The 14,664-nt window shown below is 38.8% G+C and overlaps 1 protein-coding gene across 3 annotated transcripts; it reads right to left on the bottom strand.

The window, feature by feature from the left end:
* Nucleotides 1-1,889: 1,889 nt before the first annotated feature.
* xpnpep3 (X-prolyl aminopeptidase 3, mitochondrial) lies at nt 1,890-13,377 on the bottom strand. Of its 3 annotated transcripts, none has more exons than XM_044332253.1 (12): nt 13,212-13,377; nt 12,740-12,885; nt 11,172-11,294; nt 10,690-10,877; nt 10,266-10,485; nt 8,510-8,694; nt 7,743-7,805; nt 6,855-6,968; nt 6,600-6,685; nt 4,051-4,234; nt 3,202-3,322; nt 1,890-2,954 (listed from the first exon to the last, which is right to left on the bottom strand). In XM_044332253.1, the coding sequence occupies exons 2-12, from the start codon at nt 12,807-12,809 to the stop codon at nt 2,788-2,790; spliced, it is 1,521 nt and encodes a 506-aa protein (XP_044188188.1). In that variant the 5' UTR covers nt 12,810-12,885; nt 13,212-13,377; the 3' UTR covers nt 1,890-2,787. The 3 variants fall into 3 exon arrangements, with proteins under 3 accessions (XP_044188188.1, XP_044188189.1, XP_044188187.1); XM_044332254.1 differs by lacking the exon at nt 13,212-13,377 and adding an exon at nt 12,999-13,017; XM_044332252.1 differs by lacking the exon at nt 13,212-13,377 and having other exon boundaries at nt 12,740-13,132.
* Between the last annotated feature and the right edge of the window lie 1,287 nt (nt 13,378-14,664).

Below are 14,664 nucleotides of genomic sequence, written 5' to 3'. Positions count from 1 at the left end.
TAAATGTGGAGTAAAAAGTACAATGTGAAATTCTGAATTGTCATGGAGAAGAAGTATGAAGTGGCATGAAATATACTCCAGTGCATAAAGACAGTATATGAGTAAATGTGCTTAGTTACATCCCACCACTGATCATCACATCTGTGCTGCACAGCACTTCCTTCATTTTGTAAATGGCCGTCACTCACTGAAAACATTTAACTTGTGTGTCAAAAGTGAATAAATTAGTTATTTAGTAAGCCATTTTGGTCACCAAGTGTAACTCAATGCTTCAGTGGGTAAATTCTTCAATTTACTTATTTCCAATTTACTTTAAAACTTACTTAAACATTTAGATTGTATGTGAACGAAACAAGAAAAGCACATAGTGTTTTGAGAAAATGCCAAAGTAACCAAGAATAAAATGTTTTTTTCTATAAGATCATTTCAAGTATAATGTTACGTACAAAAATCAGCCCCCATATCTTCAAATATATCCACTTTGACTTCAGACTTTTACGTACAGTTCACACAGACACATACAGTACTTACACACGGTATTTACGCCCCTTGGAAGTTTTCATGTTTTAATGTTCTACAACATTGAATCAAAGGAGATTTAATGTGGCTTTTCTGACACTGATAAACAGAAAAAGCTCTTTTAATCTTAAAGTAAAAACAGATCACTTAGAAATGTTCTTGTATCAATCCAGACTTTTCTCGTGTTGTTTGGAGTCTTCCTGTGTCCTCATGATGGAGGTTTTCACTTGATACTGAATCAACAGAAGTTGATACAGGTGTATTTATACTGTAATCAACTGAACCCCCTTGACTACACACAGTTGATCTCCATTTCACTTCTATAATCAACAAACTCTTTTCATGGCATACATTTGGACTTGTAAAAGCACAGGTGTAAACAATAACAGTAGCAATGGCTCTAATATCAGAGCCTGGAACTGGCTCACCATCATAAATGTTATTAATGTCACCTGTGCTTTTCCTGCTTTGACAAATCAAAGTCTGATGTATCTTGTATTTTATATTTGTAATGAAAGAGATCATATTGCAGAGATGTTTACTCTTTCTCTGTTGATCTATGTCAAAAAAGCTACATTAAATCTACTTTGATTCAATGTTGTAAAACAATAAAACACAAAAACAACCATGGGGCATTACTACTTTTATATATTTTCCTGCTTTCCCAAAATGATTTCCATCTATCCACATAGTTTTGATGTGATTTTCTGAGGTGTGAAGATACTGAGTATCACTATACTGTGTATAAGTGTGGCGCTCAGAGTACCATGAAAATGCATTTTCAAGAACTCAGCAACCAAATACAGAATGACACTGTTAATCACACAGTAAGTGAAGATAAGTGACAGGTTGTCTTGGTCCATCTCGATCTCCTAATATTGAGGTCAACTTTCTATCCTGCCCAAATCTCAGTTCAATGCAGCCACTATTATCATCATCATCATCATCATCATTTTTCACACCATGTCGTCAATCATCAGTAAGATGCATCAAACCAAAATAATTTATTAGTTACGAAAGAAGAAATAGAGATCTTTTTAATACATATACACAATTTTCTTTAAAAGAGAACACACACAATCACACACACACACAAAAAACAAAACACACACATAATCTCTTATCAATGTATACTTTTGAAACGATTTCAGTGCATTGGTGTAATCGTTATCATTCCAGATTTATCAGGAGCATCTCTTTTGGACAGAGTCCTCTTTATTCATTACTTGTGTGCATAAACATGGTGGTCTGCTGATTTGACATGCCCTGGTCCTTCCTGATCATTCATACAGTATAGTGAGTGATGTTTAGAGCCTGTGTACTGTAGCATGAGTTGAATGATGGCAACTGTGTATTTTTGTGTGTAAGAGACAAATGAAGCGTGTGTATGTAGGCTTTGGAAGTTATATGAGTGAGACAATAAACATAGTTATATCCTGGTGTGCAATGATGGTGTTAATACTGAAGAACATGGTGTGGAGCAAACTGATTTATATAAGCTGATATTTTTATGCATTTGGTTCATCAGTCTGTCACGAAAAATGCTGACATGGTTGTTAGATCTTAATACTGGGTCTTTAGTTGGATATATTCTTAATGAAAAGGGTTAACAGATGTTTCTAGGTTTTGGTTTATGGTTCAGTGTCATATTTTACCTGTTGATAGCACCATCACAATGATAAGTGGATTGCGTGTGATGAGGACCAGTCTCCATGTGGCATTGCTGCGGAACAGTGTAGTACACCGCTACGTAGACCTTAACACAACTATATGCACCTTAACTGTAGATGAGCTCTTCATCATTCTTAGAGTGGCAACAACACCATGTTTACTTATTTGGTTTTCTGTTTTGGAACTTATGGTCTTATGCAGATTGAAAGATTGATCAGTGTAATGAGTGCAGCGTCTTGTTCAGTTACGTATTGACAAGACTTTGTGCACTCCTGTTTCATGACAACGGCTAACTTTAGTGTTGAAGACAGCAGTGTGGGAGAACACTTGCCAACAAAACATGAAACCACTGTGTTTCTTTGAACATTTAGGCAGAAAAGCGTCTGCAAAATCTATGATCTTCCACATTACCACATTTCTAAATTTTTGAGGCCTTGTTGAGACTAAAACCACAGTCTTGCAGTGTGCTCCCACCTTTCATGTACCTGGGCCCTGAGCCTGATGACGTGATCACCGTGGAGACGGTTGTAAAATCACAGTACACTGCCTGTCATCGATCCTGTGGCTCATTTGGTCACTTGTCTGTCTCGTCCTGCCCTATCTCTGGGCACAGGCCTGCTCTACATCAGCGATGGTCTTCGGTGCGTCAGACGACAGAATCAGAGGGCCTCCCTTGTCTTGGATCACCACGTCATCCTCAATCCTCACACCCAGGCCGCGGAAACGCTCTGGGGCCTGGTCATTGTCCTCGCCGATGTACAACCCTGAGACAAAAGAAGGAGAAAAGTGGAACAATTCAGGAAAGCAAAGCAAAAATTTATTAACTGACTTTAAAAAAGAGCTCTAACAATAGGGGAAGTTGTGGACCAAACCATCCAATACAAGTCTACACAAATTGGATAAAGAGAAAGAGAAAACTATTCCTCATGTACTGGCACAGCTGTACATCTTTAAGAAAAAAAAATTGATCGAGAGAGTAAGAGAAAGTTTAAAAGCCTTATTTTTCTGTACCTGGTTCTATGGTGATGGCCATTCCTGGCTGTAGAGGCTGTGAGCGGGACAGCTCAGGTGTGTCGTGGACGTCCATGCCCAGGTAATGACCAACATGATGTGGACAGTACCGCCGCGCAGCCTGGCATGAGCATAAACAAAATTAAGGCCTGAAGCAGTTGTATATCTACCTGCCTTAAAAGCACAACTGAATCTAAGACCTCTAACAGCTGGATGCATAAAAAACATTCATTCTTCATTAAGACAAGGAATCATTGCTCACTTTTAAACACTGAAAAAGGCCTGGAAACTTTGAAATTTTGGTAAATATGCTTACTTGCTTTCTTGCCAATAGTTAAATGAGAGGATTGATACCACTCTATGTGCAGTCAATATGTAGTTGGAGCCAGCAGCTGGCTTGACAGGGACAAGTTACCATGAAACCAGTGGACACTCCAAGAAACAACTGGGCAAATAACAGCAAATTGTCGTTTTTTCACTTTGTTTTTGTACAGCTTGAACAAACAAGATATAACGTGTTAACTAACAAGTTTTAGATGTATTTGGACAGAGCCGGGCTAACCATTTCCCCTTGTTTCCAGTTTATGCAAAGCTAAGCTAACAAGCTGCTGGCTCTAGCTACATATTTACTGTACAGATAAGAGCGGTATTAATCTTCCAACTCTTGCCAAGGAAGCAAATAAGCACTTTCCCCAAAATGTCAAACTACTACTTTAATGGTTTGTACATCTCAAACAACAAAAACTCTGTTCCAAAAGCCAAGAACTGTTTATTAGCTTTCACATTTGTAAAAGACAGAAATGACCGACCAGCCAGTTTCAAATGCGCAATTTCTCTGATTATTATTACCTTTAAAGCATCAGCATCACTGGTACTGGCCTTGATGACACCTAGCTGCCTGAGCTGTCGTCCCAGCAGAGCCAGCATTGTGCTGTAGATGTGATCCAGACTGACGCCCGGGGAACACAGAGACAAACAGGAGCGCTGGACCTCCAGGACGGCCTCGTACAGCTCAACCTGGGCAGGGCTGAACCTGGCAGGAAGGAGGTGGGAGCAGTAGACAGTTAAGGTGTGTTTGCATCAAGGAGCCTGGTGGTGGGAAGGATGATGGGAGCAATTTCTGGTGTTGATTACATTTATTGTATTCTTGCCTTTGTCATGGAAAAATCAATTAAGAGATCTATCAAAAAGAAGAGTCATACAACATTTTCATTAAATTTAAAAGGCCCTAAAATCTTAAAGACCCAGAAGATTTCAAAACAAATCATGTATAAAGTTGAAACAAATGGTGAAAATTAATGAGAAAAAAATGGATTTCAGTTTGTTTACTACAAAAAAATAAAAATAAAAGTGAACTTTATGTAGTGTAGTGTTGATGGGTCGGTGTAATAAACTCCAGCCTCAGCCACAACTTTGATACTCAATTCACCACTGACTATAACACGAAAACTAAACTTGTTTTGAGCCTCTGCAGATTTTCAAAATAGCATGAAAAGTCAACAGCTGGGTTAGGGTGACATAGTCTGTAGTGACGCATCAAACACACAAAGTGACCTTTTGTTAAACATCTACTCTGTCAACAGAAAGTTACTTGAATGGGAAAATTTCCAAATGAGTAAATTGTAACCAAAAAACAACCATCAGAGCCAACAAACTGGACTTAAACCTGCAATAACTGATTGTTGGTCAATATTCACTTTCCTTTTTTGTTCTTCACCTACTCCTAAAGAAAATATCCGTCTCTTTCGCTGCTAAATGCTCCACTGTAGTATGCATGTGTGAAAACTAAAGACTGCAGGTCAGGAAGCCAAAACAATTAGGTAAAAATACTATAAAGCTCCAGAGAGCTAAGGGAGAGCAGAGCTGTGTGATAATGTAAGGTTAATACACACATACACATAGGGATTTCATCAAATGTTAATATAAAAATATGAATTAGAGCCACTTTAAACTCTGATCTAATATCTTTTTCATTCATAGGTATTTGCACAGTATTCCAGTCAATATATGTGCTTTTGAATGCGCTATAGTCAAAATAAAGCTAATAAATGACTTTGACTAGTAGCTGTAGCTTCATTGTAAGTAGTATTTTCACCATCTCTCTTAAATACACTCAGAAATGTGTCTATTTAAAAATACAAAAAGTGACAGTAGCACAATCAAACTAAAGAGAATTAAAGTTTTAAGAAAAAAGCTGATCCATTGATAGACATTCTGGGTGCCACGTCGAATCACAGGCAGTTTAATTATGTCTGGTATTAGCATTAAAACACTACTTCAGAATTGGAAAGAGGAACCTGTGCCCACCTTTAAAATGTGGCTCAGGGAACTGAGCAATGTATTACACTTGGAAGAGTTGAGATATTATTTAAACAAAAGCCAATGTCATTTGTAAGTATGGCATCCAGTTACAACCTTTATGGACAGTATTGACCGCTGATCTTAATATTCAACAAGTATCCTTAAGATTATTATCCAAAGCTGTTTGTCATGTAATAGCTGAAGTGACATTGTATCTGACATCTGAAGTTCGAAGCATCTTTCATAACAGAAAGCCAGGCTCTATTAACAGTTCTACGGGGAATTAGCACGCCCCATTGCAGGGGTAACTGATAGTTTTCCTTTTTCACCTTGTGATTTGTCCTCTTTACTGTTCTGAGCAATTAACAGTCTGCTTGACATAATTAGAAGGTGTTAGGATATTAAGTACATTGAATCAGTATTGTTGTTACAAAAAGTACTGCTATTCTTAGTCTCAATTTCAATGGAAGCAATGTTTGTCACGTGAGTTTACCTGAACAACAAGCTGTAAATAAACAATCTTAATACATCTTGTACATTAATTTTCAGCCCTTGATGAAAATTCACAATATTCACATTGGTCTTAAACCTACAATGACATAATAACAAGCCAAGAAACAAACTGAGCTAACTGAGGAGTTCAGTGGGCTGTGTTGATCTTTCCTTTGTCAAAGCCTGACCCTACTGCTGCTACTCTATAAACATGATGCCAAAAGCTCTCTTTTGCTTTGTCAACTGCTGTGATTTTGTTTCATTGTTTTATTTTCCATATTATATGTTGAATGTGTGCTTCACAATCGTGTCTTCATATGTCAGTTTTCTTCACAGTGAGTTGATTTGTGCTTGCTGTTGAAGAGCAGTTCTTACACAAGGGTTGTCTTATATCAGTTTTGAGTTGGCTTTATGAAACAGCTTATTCCTGTTTCAGTGTGTTAGGCTCATTCAAGACAGGACTTTCACAATGAGTCCTGCCTTTCCAAACCACCTTCACGAAACACTCCTCTGGTGGCTCTACAGAGCTACGCTGTTCAGATATTCTTTATCAACTTTTGCTTTTCTTTGACTGGTACAATTTATGATTATTTTGTCAAACTTACTTCCCATTCACTGGCCATGTTCGAGTGACATCACTGACATAACCGAAGTATTCACAACCGCCATCAAGCAGCACCATTTCACCATCCTGGTGGAGGAGAGAAAGAGGGAGACAAGTGTAAGAGTCATTTATGCTACTGAATCGTTACTTTATACACATATGAAGCACTTCTCATTCTCAGGATGGTTAATGTGTGTGTTCATTGCACCTTATATGAGAGGTCAGATCCTTCATCGCATTCAACACCTTCATTTACCTTGATAATCTGGTTGTTGTTTATGTAGTGCAGAGTATTGGCTCGATTCCCTCCAGCAACCACAGGTGGATAGGCTAGGAAGTTGGCACCATGGAGTCGATTCTCAAAATCAAACTGGAAGAAGAGTTTCTGTCAAAAAAGGCCTTTCTACTTGAGAAATAACTGTAGGCTTCATGTTTGCTATGATTTATGTCATATACAGTAGTAGACAGACAGAGAGAGAGAGAGAGAGAGAGAGAGAGAGGGTAAATACAGCATTAACTGTACTTTAAGCTAAATCCTGCAGAGTTCAGACAGCCAGAAACCAAACTGTCTTCATCCAAAATTCATCAAAGACATCAGACTGGGAAAGTATCTCAGATGGAAGAAAGGAAATATCATTACAAGCAGTGATACATCCTCGTATTCAAAGTCTAATTCCATCTAAAGTTCAACATACACTGAAACTGACAAAGTCTAAATAAACTGGTTTTCACTGCTGAACATTTAACTGTTTGACTTGTCGAGGGCAGCAGAGAAACCTGACTGATTTCCATCATAACCCTATTTTCTCTGAGTAACCTGGTTTCTTGTGTACAAGGTACTGCCTGAGGACCACAGAGGAAATGATTTCCTGTGTGTTCCTCGATGAATTCATCTTAATCAGCAGTTGTCAATACTGTGCGTAATGTTGAATGTTGAAAATATCAAATAAATTCAATCGATCAATCTGACAGTTGAGTCCAGTCTTAATGAGGAATAATAATAGTTTCCTCTTTACTTTGCAGTAATCACATTAAAGATCAATTAAAGATCAATACAAGACACAAAGATCATAGCAGGCCACACATGATACTATCTATCATGTATAGAGAGGCAATGAAGACCCATACAGAGATTTTCAGCTACCTTAGCAAAGAGCACAGCTTCATCCACATCTCCATGAGACAGAGCCATCGTCCTCCTAAAAGCCTGAAAGACAAAGAGTTGAGTTGGAACGAGTACAATATACATGTATTTTAAAATGCATCCCTGTGACAAAACTGAGAAGTGGTTTAGTGGATAATCTCCCTTGAAAAGTGAACCAGGTGTTAAATTAAAGCCCGTATGTGTAAATTATGAACATTCTGACTTTGGCACCCCGCAGTGGCAGCATGGAAAAAAACAACATTGTGGCAAACAGCAATGTACACTGTAGCGTAGGTTGGAAACAACACAGACTGCACCGATTTTCACGAGGATTGTTTCAGTTTTCTATAAACAAAAACATATGCAATCGGAATAATTTGAAAGATAATCACATTCAAAAATCAGAACAGAATGTCGTTAAAATTCTGATTTCTGGGCAATTTCGTCAAGCATTTGGAAATAATAGTATTGATGGCTTGACAAAGGATTTATTGAGCATTTTGCTTTCATAATTATTAGACGCATTTTTCTTATTATATGAATGTTGAAGAGGAGATTGAGGGGATTTTTTTCAGGGTGTAAACCGATGAGATATCAGTAACTGAGAGAAAAGGCAGTTTTGTTGGAACGGAGGGCACAATGAACTATTATAGAGTCACTGTTAAATAGCAATACCAGAAAATGAAAATTCTTGCATTTCTTGCAGGCATTTATTACTAATTCTACACTATTATGACATCGACTCTATAAGTAATTTAAACACCAACCTGTGCTGTGATGCGACCTGCTTCTTGCATGAGTGCCACCTCCGCTGAGCTCTTGATGGCCCTGAGAGAGTGTATGAGGGATCTGAGAGAGCGCGGCACCGGCCCCGCTTCCAGCATGGGACCCACGTGCACCTGGTGGAGCCGAGGATGGGACGGCTGAGAACTGTCGTACCACAGCAGAGTGCCTGAAAGAGGATGGGAGTAGAGAGAAAATGCTGAAGAGAAACAATTAAGTTAAGCTACTTCTAGCTAGCTTGTGCTCCTGTCTTTTTTTTTTTAAGAACAGTTCAACCCCTAAATGAAAAAGTCAGTCCATGACCTCTCACCTCTACATCAGTTTAAGTCACTGACTATTTACTGATGTTGCCCATTAAACATACAATGCATTAGTTAGTGGAATTTCATCAAGCCTCCACCTGAAAGATTAAAGATGATGGTCCAACAATAAAGTATTGACTGACTCAGGGTGAAAAGCGAAAGCTGTGTCCATCAAGTGTCACTGCTTTGTTAACTAGAGCTTAATAATTATGGTCAACATTGTTCTTGTGCAATTAGTAAAACCTATAGAGCACTAAAACATGCTCATTAATTGTGGCTGTTCAAATGAAGCAATAAAACAACTTGTTCAATGAGAAAAAAATCAGATGCAGATACATCTGGACACTGCAATGTTTCTCCATTCTTCTCATTTGGATCCAAACTCTGACTCGGTCGCTGCGGAACATTAATGTTGTTCCTCTGCAGCTTTTAGCTTCATGCTTGGACACGTTTTCTTCATTTTCAACAGATCTTCTGTGGCAGGTTTCTAGTCGACTGCATCAAAATTTCTCTGTATTTTGCTGTGTTCGTTTTACTTCCTACCCTCACAAGCTTACCAGGGCCGGCTGCAGAGAAGCGTCCCCACAGCATGATGCTGCCACCAGCGTGCTTCAAAGTAGGCATGTTATGTTTACGATGATGTGCAGTGTTGCTTGCGTCAAACATGGCAAAAGCTCAGTTGCGGTCTCATCAGACCATTAAATTGTCATTGTCTTCCAGCTGACTTCTGTCTCCCATGTGCGTTCCAGCAAACCATAGCTGAGCCGAGGCGTGCTTTTCTAAGAGTGACTTTCTCTTTGTCACTCTCCCATAAAGCTGCAACTGGTAAAGCATCTGGCCAACAGTTGTTGTCTACAGTCTCCCCAGTCTGAGCCTCTGGAGCTTCAGTGCTGTCATTGGTTTCTTGGTGTCCTCCCTCACTAGTCTCCTTCTGGCACACTCGCTCAGTTTTTGAGGACAGCCTGCTCTAGGCAGATTTACAGCTGGGCGATACTCTTTCCATGTCTTAATGCTTGATTTAACTGTACTCCAAGTGTTGTTCAGTGACTTGGAAATGTTCTTGTTTTCATCCCCTGACTTGCACTTTTTCAATCATTTTGATGCTTGCAGTGTTCCTTTGTCTTCACGGTGGAGGTTTTACAGGTCTGTTCTGATCAAGGGGTGTGTCCACTTAAAGAGAGTGAATGCTTATCCAAATATATATTTTGTAAATAATATTTATAATTAATTTAAATCACTTTGTAGAGATTTTACTGTGTCGCTTTGACATTAAAGGGTCTGTTGCTGTTGATTAGTGTCAAAAAAGCCACATTTAATCTACTTTGATTCAAATTTGTTAAACAATGAAACATGAAAACTTTCATGACAGATAAAAACAACAAGGACAGCAAGGTTAGTTGTGTGAAGAGATGTTCCTGCTGGAGCTGGATCCACCCACCTTTAAGGCTCTTGAGCACAACACCCAGTTCTTCTGTGCTATGAACTCTCTCTATGCCGGTCAAAGCAGCCGCCCCGTCCTTCCCTGACCGGGGTCCGTCCCACAGCTCTCTCCCTGGGTCTCTGCGGGGGACGAACAAGATCGCCTGGTCTGGTCGCCCTTTCCCATAAAGAACCAAGGCACTGTCAGGCTCTAAGATGCCACTGAGGTAGAGGAAATCCTGGAGAACATTTGGCTCTGGGTTAATTGTTAAAGCCTGGCTAAAATTACAAATAATCAGCATCCAAAATGACGACGACTCGCAATTCTCCTATATACCTGAAGCTTGCTGCTTCAAGATAAAGTGTTTTAAACTGTTACTATTCAGTTTCCTGTTATGTTCAACAACCAACAAAGGCACAAGATGATAAAACCGAATCCACACCTGGTTCTGGTGGAAGGGATAAGGGATGTCATTGGTCATGTAGCGGGTCGGATGGGACAAAACAATGACCACATGGTTGCCAGAGGAGGCAGAGGGTCCCAGCCTGTCCGCCTGAGCCTCGATAAGTGAGGCCAGTCTGTGTCTGCGGAGCTCATATTCTGTCTGGCTCAAGCCTGGGGTCACCTCACCTGAGGAGCAGAGATCAGAAAACAACAGCTCATCACCCACATTTTCACTGTGCAGGACTATTTTGTATGTAACATGCAGTGTAGTTGCTTAAATGTGTACGTCCAGCTGTCTGTGTCCTACAATATGGTCTATTCCTAATCCTCATCCTGTACTATGTGTGCTTGAATCCTACCCAAAGAAATAATTATGTATTGAGCCTGTTGCTGATCTGACTAAAGACCATATGCTGTGTACAGGTTTCCCTAAAAAGTGTTAATGTACTAGTACATAACTCCAGTGTAAACAATACTCACCATGTTTGACGATGTGTGGGTGAGTGAAAGGGCTGGGCTGGCCCAGGTACCGAGGAGGAACGGTCTTTGGTTTCAAACCTCCTGGTTTCACAGAAATGTTTCTGCACGGGCACCACACACTTCCTACAGACAACAACACAACACAGACATTAAAGAGTCTTGAATGTAGCAGCTTTAACCAGGGCTGGACGATATAGACAAAATCAAATATTATGATATTTTTGACCAAATACCTTGATATCGATATTGTAACAATATTGTAAGGATGACTATTGGTGCCTTCACAAAATATTTACACAATGAGATTTATGGAAGTAAACATCAGTAACGTGGATGTAATGACTAAATGGGTAAAGGCAAATAATAGAACAGCTAAAGCAGTCTAGTAAGTTCAGAAAATGACTTTACTGTAATGCAGCCTTTAAAACCAGGAAAAGACAACTTATGCCATATCACAATATTATGACATCCAAAATATCTCATATCTCGATATCGATATAATATTGATATATTACCCAGCCCTAGCTTTAACCATTAATTCTGTTTGATCTACAGCAGACGTACAGTCTATGTTGGGCGATAAATGACAAGAAACTGCAGTACAGAAACGTCAAATATATGTTTGATGTAATTTAGAAATAATGTCACCATTACATAGTTTGTCCAGCAGAAAGCACTGACAAATTTATTTTTCAACAGTAAATGTCCCGCTCAGTTCACATCTCTGTCACAATTCTTTAATAATAAGTATAATAAGTGTGGGGGATCCTTTCTAAAATGTTTGTTTATATCTGTATAATCTGTAGTACATACAGCTGAACTCAAGGATCGATGTCGGCCTCAAAAGTCCAGTATCAGTGGGGCTCTATTACAGACCACATCAAAGATATGGTAAAGGCACAGTTCACCCAAAATTCAATTAGCAACAATAAGCCTTATGCTCTGATCATACATCTCTTCAAACAATTTCTAGACTCAATATTTGAAGTGTTTTCATACATAAAACAACAGAGCCAAATCCATTAATAGCAATATCTGGTGTATCTTCAACAGAACATACTATTACTTCATATGAGTCTAATGCTATAGTATCTGATTCACTGATCGCTTGATGATGAATGCTAATTAAGTGGAAGGCTGCCTGACCTCCATCTTTTACATGATGGATCACATGGATACATGTGAATGTATTTTATTTGTTGATAATGTTTTATTCTTTAACTTTGATCCTTTTCAGTATACACCTATGTATGTCTGCAATATGATGAACTTGATCTGTCATTGAAATGCACAAATAGGCTTTATGTTACACCTATAATCCAAACATGTTGACTCTGTACTATATGTATGTTTTTCTTCTCCTCTGTCGTTGCTGTTGTCTGCACTTTTGATGCTGTTTGGTTCAAAAGAGTTCAAAAAACTTTTAGTGAGAAAGCTGAGGTGGAGCAACAGGACAGAACAGCTGGCTGTTTAAATGAGGAATTAGTAACTGACTTATCGATTGAATAACTGAATTTATAAAACGTTTAGATAGGATAGAAAACGTAACAAGAGCAGACTGAGCTCACCTCGACTCCAGCTCGTCCGTGGCAGCAGCCTGACAGCAGACCTGACCAGGGTGCAGGCTGAGGGCAACATTGTAGCTGCAGCTCGACGACAGCGACCAGTCACAGCATGCGGGTCAGTCAGTACAGTAGACTAGAGAAGAGGTGAACTAACACAAGATATTAACGGAGACACATAGAGGTTTGTTGTTGCGAAGTACCAACGTTAATTTTTCTCATACAACAACACACAATTGCCTATTTCCCGTTGGTTGACAGTTACCCTCGATAGCTTACTCAACGCATGCTAACTACATTCATTCGTGCTGTTTGTTGGGAAATTGCTGCCCTGCGTTTTGCTTCTCAGGTGCTTAATCCCGCCTCCTCTGCTATGATTGATTAACCTCAATCCTGACCGTGGCGCTGATGTAAACTTTAAAAGACCATATCAGTGTTTTTATTCTTTTACGCTCATTTATGTTCACTTACTACCCACCTTTTTAAGGGTCCAAGCAGCGAAGCATTTACTGCTGGAACCCTTTTGTTTTTGTTGTTGTTGTTGTTCCTCTTCTTCTTCTGTTTTTCTTTGCTAAAAGTGTTTGCGTGCAGCAAAAACATGTTAAAGCTAGAAATGCACAGGTGCAATTAATAACATTAATGATGGCTGAATCCCACTTAGTTTTTCCAAGTTCATAACCCTGGTATAGTGACTGATGGTTCACCAGTGTGGCATCCTTGGACACTTGAATGGAACTGAGCCATTGTTAATGTCATTATTGTATTAGAATATCTCCAGGCATATTGTTATGATAAACTATTCTGGCTCTTGAGCGACCCCCACCTGGTTCAGGTGTAATGTATGTGATACAAACTATTGCTGAAATATCTTTACCTGGTATAATAACTACTTGAAAGAAAGAAGCAAATAGGCTGTTCTGCAAACACTTAATACTTTCAATTTCACTGCCCAAAATAACTCTTTAACAAGAATGATTAACCATGAGTGATTAAAGGAATGTGATGGATTATATATTCTCTGCAGTTTTTGTGTGCCCTAAAAATGTTTTTCACATTTCATTGAGATGATGGCTGCCTGGAATTGAAATAAGAAAAACAAAATTGGTCATAGATCTGAATGAATTATGAATGATTGGCAGCATTGGGAAGTCCAGTATATTGATTAGTATATGATTTGAAAACTAAACACAACCATATGATTGGTGGAAGCTGTATGGATCAACTTCCTGGGAGAGCGTGTTTTTCTTCTTGTTTCCTCAGTTGAATGTTTGAGCTTCACTGTGCAGAATGATGTATGTGCAGAGTTTGACACTAGGAGGCTGTATTCACATTAATCTGCTGAAAGTGGAAAGTTTCTCTGAGCTCATTGAAAATCCAATTTTAAAGGGTGGGCCTACGATCATGATTTGTGACATCACAACTAGTTTGGCGCCAATCCTGGACCAATATTCAACTTACACAAGTGTGATGTGGAAACTTGAAGCTTCCAGTGTACAAACACTGAGAATGAACTTTACAGTGAAGTAGGAGACATCTTGTCTCCAGCAGTTAAATTTTTGAAATGTTCAAAATGTGCAATGTCATAGATTCTGTATTTTTAAACAAGGGAGAAGGAGTAGAAGCCATTTTAAGGATTTTAACATGGTGATTGTACTTTTCTTGTGGCAAAACATATCAGACACACATTATTGTTCCAAGCAGAGGATTTTGACATCTTAATACATGTCTTGAGAGGATCTTGATAGGCTACTATTTAGCAATGAAAATATCATTCAATTGCCCTTAATAATTGAATTGTATTGTGTCTTACTATTAGTAGTAATAATAATTTTGTCATGTTTAAATGTATTCATAAACTACTTTGAAAAAAACTTTTAAAGTTTTCACGTGATTATTCAATACTAAACAAGCACTGTCTTTTAATCGTTCGG

Source organism: Thunnus albacares, chromosome 17 (assembly GCF_914725855.1).
Source record: "Thunnus albacares chromosome 17, fThuAlb1.1, whole genome shotgun sequence".
In the NCBI taxonomy this organism is placed as follows: Eukaryota; Metazoa; Chordata; class Actinopteri; order Scombriformes; family Scombridae; genus Thunnus; species Thunnus albacares.
Note: the sequence above shows the minus strand (reverse complement) of the source record. Positions and strands in the feature narration are given on the sequence as shown.